This window comes from Manis pentadactyla, chromosome 15 (assembly GCF_030020395.1).
Source record: "Manis pentadactyla isolate mManPen7 chromosome 15, mManPen7.hap1, whole genome shotgun sequence".
In the NCBI taxonomy this organism is placed as follows: domain Eukaryota; kingdom Metazoa; phylum Chordata; class Mammalia; order Pholidota; family Manidae; genus Manis; species Manis pentadactyla.
This window is the reverse complement of record NC_080033.1, coordinates 82,909,509-82,924,052: the sequence shown is the minus strand read 5'-3', so window position 1 is coordinate 82,924,052 and position 14,544 is coordinate 82,909,509. Positions and strand designations below refer to the sequence as shown.

Below are 14,544 nucleotides of genomic sequence, written 5' to 3'. Positions count from 1 at the left end.
CTCAAGAAACATATCTTGGGGAAAAGAAAACAGGGCAGTTGTGGTGACACTCCTGTGTCCCTGGCAGGGGGCGGCGTCTCAGGACAGTGGCCTTTTCAGGAGTGAGCACAGGACACGGCATGCAGGGTCACCTGCCAGCACGTGACACCCCGTGATCCATCCAGGCGAGGTTGGGCTGCTCTCACACAGGCATATTGTTCACGTCAATGGCAATACTGACAAGTGTCTCCTGTATGGGGAGACAGTGCCTATGGAAGAAGGGGCACGTGTAGAGCCTGGGCCTGAAGAGTTGGACCCAAAGATTCACACACCGAGGTTTCAATTCTAGTACGATGACAGCCGTGACAACCAGCATTGGTGTATACTCCATGCTTTCCAAAGTGCTTTCCGAAACAGTTCACCTTTGAGGCCACTGTGCAAGGCTTGCAGGTGCCACTTGTGCATGCGACTTGCCCTTTCAGATACCGTCTGTCACTGGTCCTGGGCTATGTGAGCAGAGCCCTTTCCCAGTACAGCTGGGCATCCACCTCCAAGCTTGGCCCAGCCTCTTGGGGCTCCTCGGAGGTCCTGCACGGCCAGGCCTCAGATGAGCATCACCCCTTCCTCTGCCACCTGGCTCCTGAGGCTGTTCTGAGGAGGATCAGGCTTTGGGAACTGGGACAGTTGTTCTGGAAAGATGAGCTGTTCTGTTCATGCTGTTCTGTAGTAGCCATTGAGCTGCCTCCACCAGGGAGGATGGGAAGGAAAGGGCAGCCAGCCTTTCAGCTTAGGCTCATAACTCGACTTTGAACAGAGGCCACTTGGCAGGGCCAGCTTGGGGACAACCAGGAGAATCAGTGCAAAGAATGAAGTAGCTGTCCGTGTGCCCTCCCGGTCTAGATGCACAGTTTGGGTCCAGGAATCGTGGGTTGTGCACTGTGGCAGCCCGTGTTCCCTGCATGGTCTCCATGGATGGAGTGTACTCACATCCAGGAGCAGGAGGGCTGAACATCTGTGACTGTTCTCATCGATTTTTCCATCGTGAGAGCAGGCAGGCAGGATTAAAACTTCAACTTCAGATAATTTTTAAATTTCTCCTGAAACATTGCAGGTGAATTCCCAACTCGGGTTGAACAACCCAGGTCCAGCTCTGAGACACCGTTCCTCCAGCTGAGGCGTTCCAGTTTTGTAGTGAAAACTGGAGAATGCAGAATTCATAGTCCAGTAGAGACAAAATAAGTTTGTGGCCTCTGCTGCTGGAGATGCCCTGTTCACACCTGTATTTTGTGCTGGCAGGGAGGTGCCGAATTGAGTAAAATTGGGCAGCCTCACCCCCTCCCCAGAACAGATTTAGATGTGTTCTCAGGTCAGGTATGTACCAGGAGGGTGCTGTGTGAAATCGTATCAGTTCACATGGAAAAAAGGCAGGATCTCCAGGAGGTGTGGGTACACCGGGCATGAACTCCCGCTTACAGAATGCTTTCAGTGTCCTCAGAAGCCACCCTCGTACATAACAGAGGTCGTCCAGCTCCAGGTGAGTTAGTTACGAGGTGCACCCGTCTGGAATGGCAGAGCACACCGGCTCGCTCCTCAGGGAGAGGACCAGACGAGTCATGTGGTTTGTCTGTGAAATGTTCTCCAACCCCATGCATCAAGTAACGTGTGTGGAGAAAGGCAGTGGCGTTGAGGAAGATGGGGTGACAGATGGTGGAGGTCCAGCAGGCCTGCAAGGTGAAGAGGGGCTGAGTGTCCTAGGAATGTCCATGCTAGACATGGTCTGGCCAGGCTGCTGTGGCCATGGGCAGAAACAAGGAAGTTGACCCTGCTCACATGGAGGACACCCCCAGGGGCAGGAGGCAGGAGGGCAGGAGTGGGAGGCAAGCCTGGGCCAGTGCCTGCTCTGGACTTCCTGCATGGAAGGCAGGACTGGTGAACAGCTGGGCCTGGGCCGGTCCAGACCCAGGGCTGTGGGCAGTAGGGTGGCCTCTCTAGTTGCCTGGTGGCTGGCGTAATTGACATTTGGGGAAATATGTGCTTGTGTGTGAGTTAATAACGGGGTAGCTGGTGGTTCCGTGAGTGGAAGCTGAGCCCAGGAGCCGTCTGGGCAGTTCTGGGAGGGGCAGTTTCTCCCCAGACAGCAAACTTCTCAGGACCTCAAAACACCATACAATACAGAACAAAAAGTTAGGCCAGTGTATGTGCTGGGATTTCCTGGGAAGTGGAGGGGCCCATGTGCAGGGTCTGGCTTGGAGGGCACAGGCTGCCTGGATACCCTCTTGGGAATCTGTCAGAAGTGTCACATGGCTGCCTTCTGAACACGTCATTTGGGCCAGAGAAGTTAGGGAATTGGTGTGCTTCTCACTTTCTGAAAAGCAGAGGAATTCCTATCCTACCCTTGGTTCTGGTGGCTGTGTGGGGAGGGAGCTGCTTTCCCAGATGGCAGATGGCTGTTGAGGCTGTGGCTGAGAGCGCAAGTGCACGATCTGCTGGGCCTCAGGGTGCTGCACCTTGGGCATGACCACACCTGCCGGGAGGGGTGGGAGAGGGACCCTGTAGAGCACGGGGGGTGCTAGATCCCACAGGGTGGGGCCAGGGACCTGGCCTGCTTTGCCTCTTGAGTGCCTCCTCTCTGCAGTCCTGAAATGCTGCCCCACACCCTGTGTTCTTCGTCATGGGGTGACCACCTAGGAGGTCCTTTCTGGGAGTTCCTGGTGGGGAGCAAGGCTCCCGTCAGACAGCTGCTGGCGTGCAGGGCTGTTGCAGTTTGAGATTCCCTGGCTTTCTCAGTTCGGTGTTAATCTGTGTGTCCTCTTTTGGAGCAGACGGTTGATGACGAGGCGATGGCGGCGTAGATGAAGATCAGGTGAGGGGAAAGAACGATGCCCAAGGCTGGGTGTTCTAAGGCACCACAGCAAGAAGAGTCTCCTCCCAGCAACGACATGGTGGAGAGACAGACGGGGAAGAAGGTAACGCTCAGCTGCCCTCCCAGCCCCTGCCCGCTCTGGCTGTCCCCACTGCGCTGCAGCCACGTCCCTCCCTGCACTTCCCTCCGGCCATCAGTGACTGGCTGTGCCCTAGGGGTGTGGAAAGCAGAGGTCTTGCTAAAAAGGATTTGCTTTCTTTTCTCCTAAGGATGTGTCTTGGGGACCAAAGTTAAACACTACTAATACATTAGGTACAGAACTCATACTTGATACAACTGTGATGGCCCCTGTTTCTGACTCCCAGGACTGCAGGATTCCTATCCTGCTCTCAGTGAGACTGATGGGACCACATTTGTGTCATCCTGACTAGAAACTGCTGGCGGGTGATTTTACTTCCAGTCTGGCTTGTTTTCAGTGAGAGTAGGAAAACACAACAGAATCTAAATCATTGCATCTCATTCATGTGCTGTTGACCCTGGGCTCCGGGTGCTCATCCTGTCCTGCTTGTGGGGTGCTCTCCCCAGCCCTCTGTGGGGTTGCACAGTGATTGTGGACTTGGAGTCAGGCAAGCGAGCATCTGCAGCGTGTGTTGTGTGTGGCTGGGAGTGACTGGCTGTCTGCCCTGACACTTGGTCGCCTTGTCTCCGCAGCAGGAGGCGGATCCTCACACGGTTCCAGGTGAGGTGTGCATTGGTGCTGGCTCCCCGCACCGTGGCGCTGCCCAGCATCCCCATCCTTGGTCCTGATGCTCCTTTGCTCCTTCCCCGTCTTCCTGGAGCCTGTGTGACAGGCCTCCACCCTGTGAGCGGTGTGACTCTCGGCCCAGGCCCTGCTGTCAGGGTCACGGGTCCAGACCGCAGCACCAGCCCTCTGACTGCTGCTCCCTGCAGCTCAGGCAGCTGTGGGCAGGCTGCAACTGAGATTAGTTTGAGCACACACTGGAGAGGTGGGTGCACCCGCAGGGCCTGTGGAAGGACAGGTGCCGCTGGGGTGGGCGTGTGCTCTGTGCCCAGGGGTCGGGTGCTGGGTGAGCTTGGTGCTCCTGCTCTGGTGGCTCAGAGCCCAGAGTGTTAACGGGCAGCTGCACACCAGAGAGGTCAAACCACCGTGGCGGCCCTGGTCTCCTGGTTCCCAGGCTGTGGCGGCTTTTCCCTGCACAGGACTGCGGAGCTGTGGGTGGGGGCTGAGGGAGGGGCCCATGCGGCCTGCCCCAGCTGCTTTCTCTGCCCCCAGGATGGCTGCTCAGGACTGAAGGGGCAGCAGGGGCTTCTGGGCCTGCCCCAGAAGGACTTCCTGTGCAGAGCTCCGTCCCCGCCTTGGGGGTGTGTGTCGCCCTGGGGACCTCGTGGGGGCCCACTCCAGGGGCAGTGGACAGGCCTTGAAGCATGATGCCTGTTCTGAGCTGGTTCAGGTTGTTATCCTTTGCTTGCGGACCTAGCCGGCTCTAGTGTGGTTCGTCTAGGCAGCATGTGTGTCTGCCGCACATGTGGGTTTGGCTTTGGGTATTCGCTCTGCTAGGTAGCTTTGTACTTGTTCAAAACTACCATGGTGAAGCCAGACCTTTTCTTCCTGGAGCAGAACTCTCAGCCCTGGGGAGGCTACACGGCACGGGGCCGGGCAATCAGTGCTGCTGGCGCTCTTCAGTGTAGACAGCAGCTGGAACAGGGCGCTTGGGAGGTGTGTGTGGGGCTGGTGTGACCCGGAAGGGCCCTGCCGTGGGCCTCAGGTCCCTGGGGGACAGCACTGGTGTTGAGTCACTCCATTTTCTCCCAAACTCTGTTTTCCCCAGCTACAGATCTGTGTTACCAAAAGCAGCATATTTAGGTTTCCCCATAAGAATTGTGGTGCAAGTGGCACGTGTGCAAGGGCCTCGGCTGCGTGCCGCACTTGTTTGGCAGCTTCCTGACGCCTGCCTGCTCAGGCACACTGGGGAATGTGGGCTGCCGTGCTGGACACAGTGGCTCTTCCTCAGGGTCTCCCCTCTGGACACCTCCCTGGAAAATGCTCCTTACCACAGCAGACACCCTAGTCTCAGAACATCCGAGCTGGACGGGGCCTGAGAAGGAACCAGTAAGCCCCTTCATGGAGGCTGTTTTGTGTAGAGAAGCCGAGGGCTTCCGTGGTGTCTGAGGCCACCAGCAGGAAGTGACACCCTGGTGCCCAGCTGGCCTCCCACACCAGCCTTCTCTCGGGCTCACCCTGGCCGGGGCCCCTTGCTCCCACCACACTGTGCCCAGAGGTGACTGCAGAGCAGCTCAGCCCCTCCGAGTTCAGTGCTGGCCAAGTTTGCCTTCTCCTGAACCGGACAAGTGGTCCTCAGAGCATGTCCTTGGGACAGCAGCACCAGCACTGGGGGCTTTTCGGGATTGTGCCTTCTCAGCATTGCTTAGACCTCAGGAAGGTAGATTCTGAGGTGGTGCAGTGGCCCCTGTTTTTCAACTTCTCAGGGACATGGGGCTTGGTCTGGTCTGAGGAATGCCTGCATGCTGTGTGTACCAGAAGCTGTGACGTCCAGCGTCCCCTCACACGGTCCTTCGAGGGGACCCCCAGGGATGGTCTGTAGGAGCCACAGGCTCATGGTGTCCTTGCAGGCTGGCAGGCACACCTGTCCACAAGAGGTGGGCTACCTCCAGAGGCGCATCGCAGTGCCCTGGTCCCTTCATCCCAGAGGAGCAACTTCAAAATGGTTCCGGTTTGGAAGCTGGGGGTGTGGTTGATGTGGCCTGGGCTTGTGGCTGCTTCATCCTGTTTCATGGGCACATTGTGGGTGAGGCCTGCTGCTAAGCGGAGTCCACATGGCCCCAGGTTCTCGGAGCACGTGGCTCCACAAATCCAAACGTGCCGCTGGAGGACAGGCAGAGGTTATGCCTCATAATGGGCACACGGGATGGCCATGGGTCCAGTTCCCGTGGGTCCCAGGCCCAGAGACGGTGGGCTCCTTTCAGGACTCGTCAGGTTTTCTGGTGATGGCGAGAGAGCATCAGGTTATCGCCATCCCAGATAGACTCCGATGGTGTTCGTGATCCGGAGGATAAGTGTGGCCATTAGGATTTCTGTCTGTTCTGTGAGGGCAGAGAGGAGGTAGAGAAGCAGAACAGAGGAGACTCGATGTACCAGCTTTGGGGTAGAAGGGGTGGGCTCACATCCCTTATAGGCTTCTGCTCTCTCTTCCCCACAAAGGCCTCACCAGCCACTGAAGCACACTGAGCAGTGACTGCTGACCCCACCCCTGACCCCTCCAGTTCACTGACACACTGCCCCCAGCTTCCAGAACCATCTGTCCCTCTGGGCGCACTGGGCATGTGTCGGTGTGGAGCAGCTCATGCTCAGGTCGGATTCTTTAAGTGAAGGCACAGAAATCAGAGAGACCCACAGGTTAGAAAGCAAGGGGAGAGGCCAGCTCCACCGGCAGACCGCACGGCCATCTGTGGGGAAGCTCCAGGAACCTGGAGCGGTGAGCGTCAGAGCCAGGATGCAGAATGTATCTTAAGTACTTGTAGACAATTGGGTGTTAACTTTTTAAATACACTTAGAGCAGCGTCAGAAACATGGTTTACTTGGGGATGAATGTGGTGAAGGGAGCACGGGACCTGGAGGCAGAGCCCGGCCGTGTCCCGCCAGCGCCAGCAGTGCTTGGTGTGCACGGCATCCTCCTCAGGCCCACCTGTGGGTCCAGTGAGCCACCAGCCAAAGCCCTGTGGGCTCTTTGGTAGACATTGGTAAGCCGATTCCAAAGTCGATGAAGAAATCCAAAGGGCCTGGAGTAACCAGAACCGCTCGGAAAGGAATGAGCTGGAGGATGCTCTGTGCACCCTCACAGGGCCTCGGGACAGGGCCGCGCGGCGCTGCACAGGGCGGGCTGGCCCGGCAGCGGGGCAGTGGGGCAGCGGGGCAGCGGGGCAGCGGGGCAGTGGGGAAGTAGCGCGTGCGGAGCCCAGAGGAAGCCCCACCCACACGTGACCAGCTGCCTTTCAGTAAAGATGCTGAGGTAGCTTGGCTGAGAAGGATAATCTTCCCAGACAGAGTTGGACTAATCTATTCAGGCTGCTTTTTAGGGGCTGATAGAATTGTTCCTATTGGACCCTTTTGCCCTTGTCTTTTTCGATGAGAGTAGTTGCCGTCCCAGGGTGGATGGTTGAGGGGACCGTCTTCCAAGCGGTTATTACAGCTCTCTTTGTCCTCCGTGTGGAAAGCCTGGCTGGTGGGAGCTAAATACTGGCCTTCTCTTCTTTGTATGTGATGGGGGAGGCCCCCTCCTCAAGCTTGTGAGGACATGTGAGGTGGCACCGGCTGGAGGGTCACTGCCTGCATGTCCAGGTGCCTTAGCCATGACCACCCTGGTGGTTTTCATGGCATGTCAGGGTCTGACACAGAGGAGGCTGGAACAGGCTGCGTTTCATGTTTCTGGTGTTTTTGGGCTCAGGAAAGTTGTAACATGTACAGCTGGTTTCTGTGATAATCCCTGTTTACAGTGAGGAAGGTTCAGCCAGGTTGAGTGAATTGTTCTGCCCCTGCCCTGCTGCTCGGCACGTACAGCCCAGGTTTGCCAAGAGTCCCGTCTGACTGGGCGCCGGGCCCCGCCACCGTGCGGTGATGGTGCAGCCCCCAGCGCACTCAGGTACACGGTGGTGACTGCTTTTCCCTGCATAGCTGGTAAGGTAAGGAGCTAGGACTTAAAGACTTCCTTTGAACTTTTTTGTTTAATTATAAATGCACATTGTATTTTGTTTCATTTTTAAAACCTGGGGTAATTACCCTCTGGGTCCAAACATAGAGTATTATCATAGGTGCCCCTCCTGACCTCGGCAGCCTCTACCTTTGCTTGTCTCTGGGGTGGGTGTTCACTAATGGACTCTGTGAGGGGATCAGCTCAGCATTTCGTCGGGTTTACAGGCTTCTTCCTGTCGGTCTTGCGTCGTGTGAATGTTAACAACTTAGGTATATGTTCCTCCACGATCACTTGGGGCTGTGTCGGAGCGATGACGCGAACACCCGTGCCTCGGGTTCTCTTGCACAGTGGCAGTATGTGAGAGGGAGGCGCTGGTCCCACACTCCAAAGCTGAGAGTCCTGGGGACGGTGGGCTCGCTCTCAGGTCCGCAGCCCCCAATCCCTGGGGACATGCAGCTCTCTTGCTGGGCCTGGCTGTGCTGGGCGGTTTCCTGTGCTGTCTTCTAGGAGCTCTCCACCTGTGATTGGTCTGGAACTAATGTTTGTGAGGTGGTATGCAGTGGGGGTGACGGCTGTTCCTCCCCTGTGGATGTCCACATAGTCGTTGTCATGTACTGAAGAGCACCCTCCCCTGCTGTGTTGAAACAGAGCCTCTGTCACCCGTCAGGTGGGGCCACCTTCTCTCCCTTCTGAACCTTTGGGCTTCATCCAGGACCACCTGTCGTGACATTGTGATTCTGTGGCCTTGGTATGCAGTGGTTTGATTTGCCAGGCTTAGTGGTTCTTCTGGATTGCCGTTGCTATTTTTGACTTTCTGCATTTCCATATACATTTTGAAATAAGCTGGTTGATTTCCATAAAAAGCCTGCTGGGATTGTGATTGGATTGCTTTGAATGTAAAGATTGGCTGGGGAGAATCCCCATATTAACAATTGTGAGTTTTCTGGCCCACAAGCTTGAGTACCCCTCTGCCCCTAAGTCGGGTTTATTTTATTTTCTCTCAGCAGTGTTTTGTGATCTTTCTGTGCAGGTGGCTTGAGCATCCTTTTATTTTTTTATTTTGGTATCATTAATCTACAATTACATGAGGAACATTATGTTTACTAGACTTCCCCCATCACCAAGCACCCCCACCACCACACACACACACCCCATTACAGTCACTGTCCATCAGCGTAGTAAGATGCTGTAGAATCACTACTTGTCTTCTGTGTGTTGCACAGCCCTCCCCGTGCCCCCCCCCATTATACATGCTAATCATAATGCCCCCTTTCTCCCCTTCCCCTCACCCCCTGATTCTTCCCTTCCCACCCATCCTACCCAGTCCCTTTCCCTTTGGTAACTGTTAGTCCATTCTTGGGTTCTGTGAGTCTGCTGCTGTTTTGTTCCTTCAGTTTTTTCTTTGTTCTTATACTCCACATATGAGTGAAGTCATTTAGTACTTGTCCACCTGGCTTATTTCACTGAGCATAATACCCTCTAGCTCCATCCAATTTGTTGCAAATGGTAGGATTTGTTTTCTTCTTATGGCTGAATAATATTCCACTGTGTATATGTACCACATCTCCTTTATCCATTCATCTACTGATGGACATTTAGGTTGCTTCCATTTCTTGGCTATTGTAAATAGTGCTGCAATAAACATAGGGGTGCATCTCTCTTTTTCAAACTGGAATGCTGCATTCTTAGCGTAAATTCCTAGAAGTGGAATTCCTGGGTCAAATGGTATGTCTGTTTTGAGCATTTTGATGTACCTCCATACTGCTTTCCACAATGGTTGAACAAGTTTACATTCCCACCAGCAGTGTAAGAGGGTTCCCCTTTCTCCACAACCTCGCCAACATTTGTTGTTGTTTGTCTTTTGGATGGTGGAGATCCTTACTGGTGTGAGGTGATATCTCATTGTGGTTTTAATTTGCATTTCTCTGATGACTAGCAATGTGGAGCATCTTTTCATGTGTCTGTTGGCCATCTGAATTTCGTCTTTGGAGAACTGTCTGTGCAGCTCCTCTGCCCATTTTTTAATTGGATTATTTGCTTTTAGTTTGTTGACGTGCGTGAGCTCTTTATATATTTTGGATGTCAACCCTTTATCAGATATGTCATTTATGAATATATTCTCCCATACTGTAGGATGCCTTTTTGTTCTATTGATGGTGTCCTTTGCTGTACAGAAGCTTTTCAGCTTGATATAGTCCCACTTGTTCATTTTTGCTTTTGTTTACCTTGCCCGGGGAGATATGTTCATGAAGAAGTCACTCATGTTTATGTCCAAGAGATTTTTGCCTATGTTTTTTTCTAAGAATTATATGGTTTCATGACTTACATTCAGGTCTTTGATCCATTTCAAATTTACTTTTGTGTATGGGGTTAGACAATGATCCAGTTTCATTCTCTTGCATGTAGCTGTCCAGTTTTGCCAACACCAGCTGTTGAAGAGGCTGTCATTTCCCCATTGTATGTCCATGGCTCCTTTATCGTATATTAATTGACCATATATGGTTTGGGTTAATGTCTGGAGTCTCTATTCTGTTCCACTGGTCTGTGGCTCTGTTCATGTGCCAGTACCAAATTGTCTTGATTACTGTGGCTTTGTAGTAGAGCTTGAAGTTGGGGAGCGAGATCCCCCCCACTTTATTCTTCCTTCTCAGGATCGCTTTGGCTATTTGGGGTCTCTGATGGTTCCATATGAATTTTAGAATTGAGCATCTTTTCGTGCACTTATTCATGTATACTTGAAGTCTTGATACTGTAATATCACCTCCTAATTCTCTGTAGAATGTAGAAGTCAGTTTCATATCCAGCAGTGTCTGTCGTCCCCCCTGAATTGGAGTAGTTTAGTTGTGTATATGGCTTTGGATTCTATATCCTCTTAAGATAATAGTTCATTGTATCCCTCAGGAAAGAAAAAGTATAAAAGGGATTGAGCCAAGTGTGATTCCAGAGCAGACTTATTTTTCGTCCCTGTGATGTCTGAGCACAGCAGCCATCGTCTGGGGTGTTGACAGGTGCAGCTCGTGCAGTGTCACATGCAATGTATCTTTTTGCTGTTGCAGGGTGTCGGTCATGACTACACTAGAATTCTTCAGTTCATTTATTTACCATAATGAACAAAATTGCTGTGAACATCAGTGTTGAGTTTGTGATTCACCAACTGTGTTGGGGGCTCATGGTGTCCGCTGTTAGCCACACGCTCAGTGCGCCCCATTCTGCTGCTGTTAAGTCTTGTCAGCACCGGACACTGCTGGCACTTATTGATGTCCTCTTGTGGCTTTAATTTGGTTTTTCTAATGCAGAACATTCTTCGAAATGTTAGCTCGCCGTAGGGGCACTCGCCTTTGCAGGTGCGTGTCTCTCCAGGAGATGAGGTTGTGGCTGTCTGTTCCTCGGTGCCCCTCGGGAAGCCCCTGCTTCCTGCACTTGAGCCTGGTATCAGCTGTGGGCCCTGGGTGCCCTTTGCCCCCTGCAGTGTGCTGATAGACTGTGCCGGTATCAGGGTGGTGTTTCATCACAGGCCTTTTCTGCAGGTACTAGATGATTAGTGATTTTCCTTCATTGCCTAATGTGAAGGACAGTGATGTTTGCCATCGACTTTCTTATTGTTACTGTTTGTATGTCTTTTTATGTATCAGTAGAGTGGCCAGGAGTTGCTGGGCGAGAAGGCATGTGTTGGGGTCTTTGTGGACGGGCTGTGTTCTGGAGCTGGGGGTCGTGGGCTGTGCTGTGTTCTGGTGCCCCAGGGCCTGTGCATTGAGACGCACACCCACACCTGCAGGCGGGCCCTGCCGGTGGCTCCCTTGCCCTCCTGATGCCCCTGGTGCTAGCAGAGGTCTCCCTGGCCCTTTGCGGGTGTGTCTCCTTAACTGCCAAGGTTTGTAGGTGCCATGCTGACTGGTCAAGCTAAGGACGGTCCCAGGTGCTTTGAGGAAGGCATGGGGCTGTGGCTGTGACCGCACGCGTTTGCCAACAGCTTTCCTGTGGAAAAGTCCGGAAAGGAAGCTTGCTGATAAGGAAGGGAGCTAATTGTAGCCCACCTTAGGCACCGCCCCAGGTGTACAACAAGCATGTGTGTGTGCTCCCTGGAACCTCAGGCCCGCCCCTGCATGGGCCTCGGCAGTGGAGGCCAGGAACTGTGATGTCTCTGCCTCCCAGTCTGTGCACTGGGGCCACGAGCCAACGTGTAGGCTAGAGTATGGGAAACTGCGCTGAGCGGCCCCCACCCAGGACAGTGCCATCAAGCGGGGATGTGTGTGTGACGGCGTCTAAGACCCAGCTGCTGAGCCACCAAGGGCCAGGCTCCTGCCTCCACACAGGGCTCGGCTCACCATCATGCCCTCCCACCTGCATTTTGGGATTGTCTGTGTGGGCCCCCTGCCCCAGGTTTCCATGGCATGGGGAGCATTGTGTGGACAGTGTGCTGGCCAGCTGTGCCCTCTGCTCACCAGGAGGAGAGCACCGTTTCCCATCGACACTGGGCAGGTGAGGTACTGCATTCAGTGGGTTTGGCCAGCTGCCCAGGTGGGCTGGAATTCGGGCGTCTGGTCCTCATCCTGCAAGAGACACCGACCCTGAGGCTCAAGCCAGGGTGGGGATGATGGCAGAGCACCCTGCCCGCCCTCCAGCTGCACAGGGTTGCAGGCACAGGCTGTGTCCTGAGGTGCCACAGTGAGGCAGAGGTGAGCAGCACCAGGGCCGGGACGTCTGATGGGCAAGGAGGCGGCCGAGCTCTGGAAGGGGGAGCCAGCATCTCAGCGGCTGAGCCCCAGGGTGGTGGGAGACCCAGGCAGGTGGGCTTACGGTGGAAAACAGACTCCCATTTAAAGATAGCTCTTGTTCTCCTCATTCAATCCCACCCTGACAGCAGGGTTGGAGGCACCTTCTGTCTGTCTGCTCTGTGTTCATTGCGATTTCATGAGAGTCTCTCGGCTCAGGATGAGAAGTGGGGCTGGTGGGAGCTGGAGGAGACCGACCACCTGTGCACTCTTGAGCCTGGTGGGTGCGGAGGACTGCCAATTGCCCAAATAAGAGATTTGCTTTCCCTGAAAATGAAATGAAATCATAGTAGACGTGAGGATTTTGAGAATTTAATTTGGCAGTGATGTCTGAAAACGTCACCTTCTTTTCTAGGATAAAGACAAAGTTTCTCTGACCAAGACCCCAAAGCTGGACCGCAGTGATGGAGCGAAGGAGGTGAGGGAGCGGGCCACCAAGCGGAAGCTGCCCTTCACTGTGGGGGCCAATGGAGAGCAGAAGGACTCGGACACAGGTACGTGTCTGGCCAGCTCTGCCCCCCCACCTCTGGGTCGCTCCCGTGTCACATGTGCCACATCACAGCTGCCAAACTCTCCATGGAATGTCTTTGACACTTGTCCCTTGGGGGTCTCCTGACACTGGACCCGGCCTGGACTGTACATTCAGGACAGGTGCCCCCAGCCTCTCTGCATCTCCTGGCTTTACACCAGATCCATTCAGGGAGTCCTGCTGCAGACTGGGGAAGGGGGAGGTCCAGAGTGAGGCTCCAGTGCTCCTCTTTTCCCAGGGTTCTGGGTGACTCGGAGTTGATAGGAAGGATTCACATGCAGAGTATTCTCCCAGGGGTGCACACTGGGAATGGCCCTGGGCCCTGCACACCCAGGGAACCTCCCAGCTTGTGTCCCCCTGTGGGCATGACTATGGGCTCCTCTCCCAAGAGGCTCCATGCCCTCCACAGTCCTCTGGGAGTTTACGTGGGGGGTAAACATGCTTCCCCTCAGGGCTATAAAACACATACGTTAAACCCAGTTGTTTGAACTGAGAGCTAGAGGGGACACTGACAGCAGGAGCCACACAGTCCTCCTCTGCGTGTGGGTGGGGCCCAGGATTGCAGGGCAGGAGGGTGTGCATGGGCGCATGTGTGTCTGTGTGCCTCCGAGTGAGCATGTGGGGTGAATAATACTTGGCGTGCACTTTCCATTTGGTTCCATCTTCAGCTGCTCATGGGGACCAGCACTGGGTCAAGGCAGGAACCCGGCCTCTCCTGCCAGCCTGCACCCTCTCTTCCTCATGACACTGGTGCCCAGGGGCCTCCCTACCTGCTGGTTGTCTGACTGCTTTGCAGACTCATAGGCCAGTCACAGGCAAGGGGTGGGAAGGAGTACATGGAACACATGGGGGGCCATGGAGCCTGGGCAAACCCACAGAGCCACGAGGCAGGCCCAGGTCCCCTCATGCAGCCACCAGACAATGGGGCACGGGTGTGGGTTTCATGCACATGGCGCCTTGTGGCAGGTGGCAGCAGAGGGGCAGGTATGGAAATAAGGTAAATATGTGAAGCAGTTGGGAGAGGTGGCCAGGGGGCAGCCTGGAGTGAGAGCCACAGGGTGCTCCCAGGCACATGTTCCCATGGGAGCCTGTGTCACAGCTTCTGTCACAGGGCGCGGGGGCTTCTGGGCATGGGGTTCAGTAGCTGAGCAGACACCTTGGTTAATTAAGGGCCAGGGAGGTGGGCTTGGTTTTGCTGGCTAGGATACGAGCAAGGCAGCACAGGACTTGTGGGGTCCTTGTTGAAGGCCCGGCCAAATAAATGCCTGGCTCCTATCACTGCATGTTGGGGACAGGAAGGGGGGAGTGGGTGAGGGGACAGAGGTGATGCTCCATGGGAGAGTGGTGGAAGGCAGGTGGGTGTGCATGGAGGCAGGTCTCCTAGAACCAAGGGGCGCCTGGGCATTCTGTGACTCAGGAAGTCTGGCCAGCCCTGGAAATCTCTCGTTGTTGGTGCAGGTGCCAATTTTGGTGGTAGAGGGGGTGTGGCATTGCTGTTTGTTAGCTGTCTGGATGCGGGGGTGTCTGGAGGTGGTGTCAGGCCCTTGGGATGTGCCTGTGAGTTCCAGGCCTTGATGGAGCCGAGGAGGCTGCCGGCTTCCTCTGCTGGAGCAGAGCTCCCGTGCCGGGCTGTCCTTGCCCTGCTGGCGGCCTTACAGGTCCAGCTGTCGA

The 14,544-nt window shown here is 54.7% G+C and overlaps 1 protein-coding gene across 7 annotated transcripts in view; it reads left to right on the top strand.

Moving 5' to 3' along the window:
• ANKRD11 (ankyrin repeat domain containing 11) overlaps nucleotides 1–14,544 on the top strand; it is a 180,820-nt gene that overhangs the window by 139,701 nt on the left and 26,575 nt on the right. For 5 of the 7 annotated variants that reach the window (XM_036924278.2, XM_036924275.2, XM_036924280.2 and 2 more), the window contains exons 3-4: nucleotides 2,802–2,945; nucleotides 12,700–12,838. In XM_036924278.2, coding sequence (XP_036780173.2) covers nucleotides 2,859–2,945; nucleotides 12,700–12,838 — 226 coding nt within the window. In that variant the 5' untranslated portion in view covers nucleotides 2,802–2,858. The remainder of the gene's footprint in view (nucleotides 1–2,801; nucleotides 2,946–12,699; nucleotides 12,839–14,544) is intronic. The other 2 variants (XM_036924279.2, XM_036924281.2) reach the window with 1 other exon arrangement.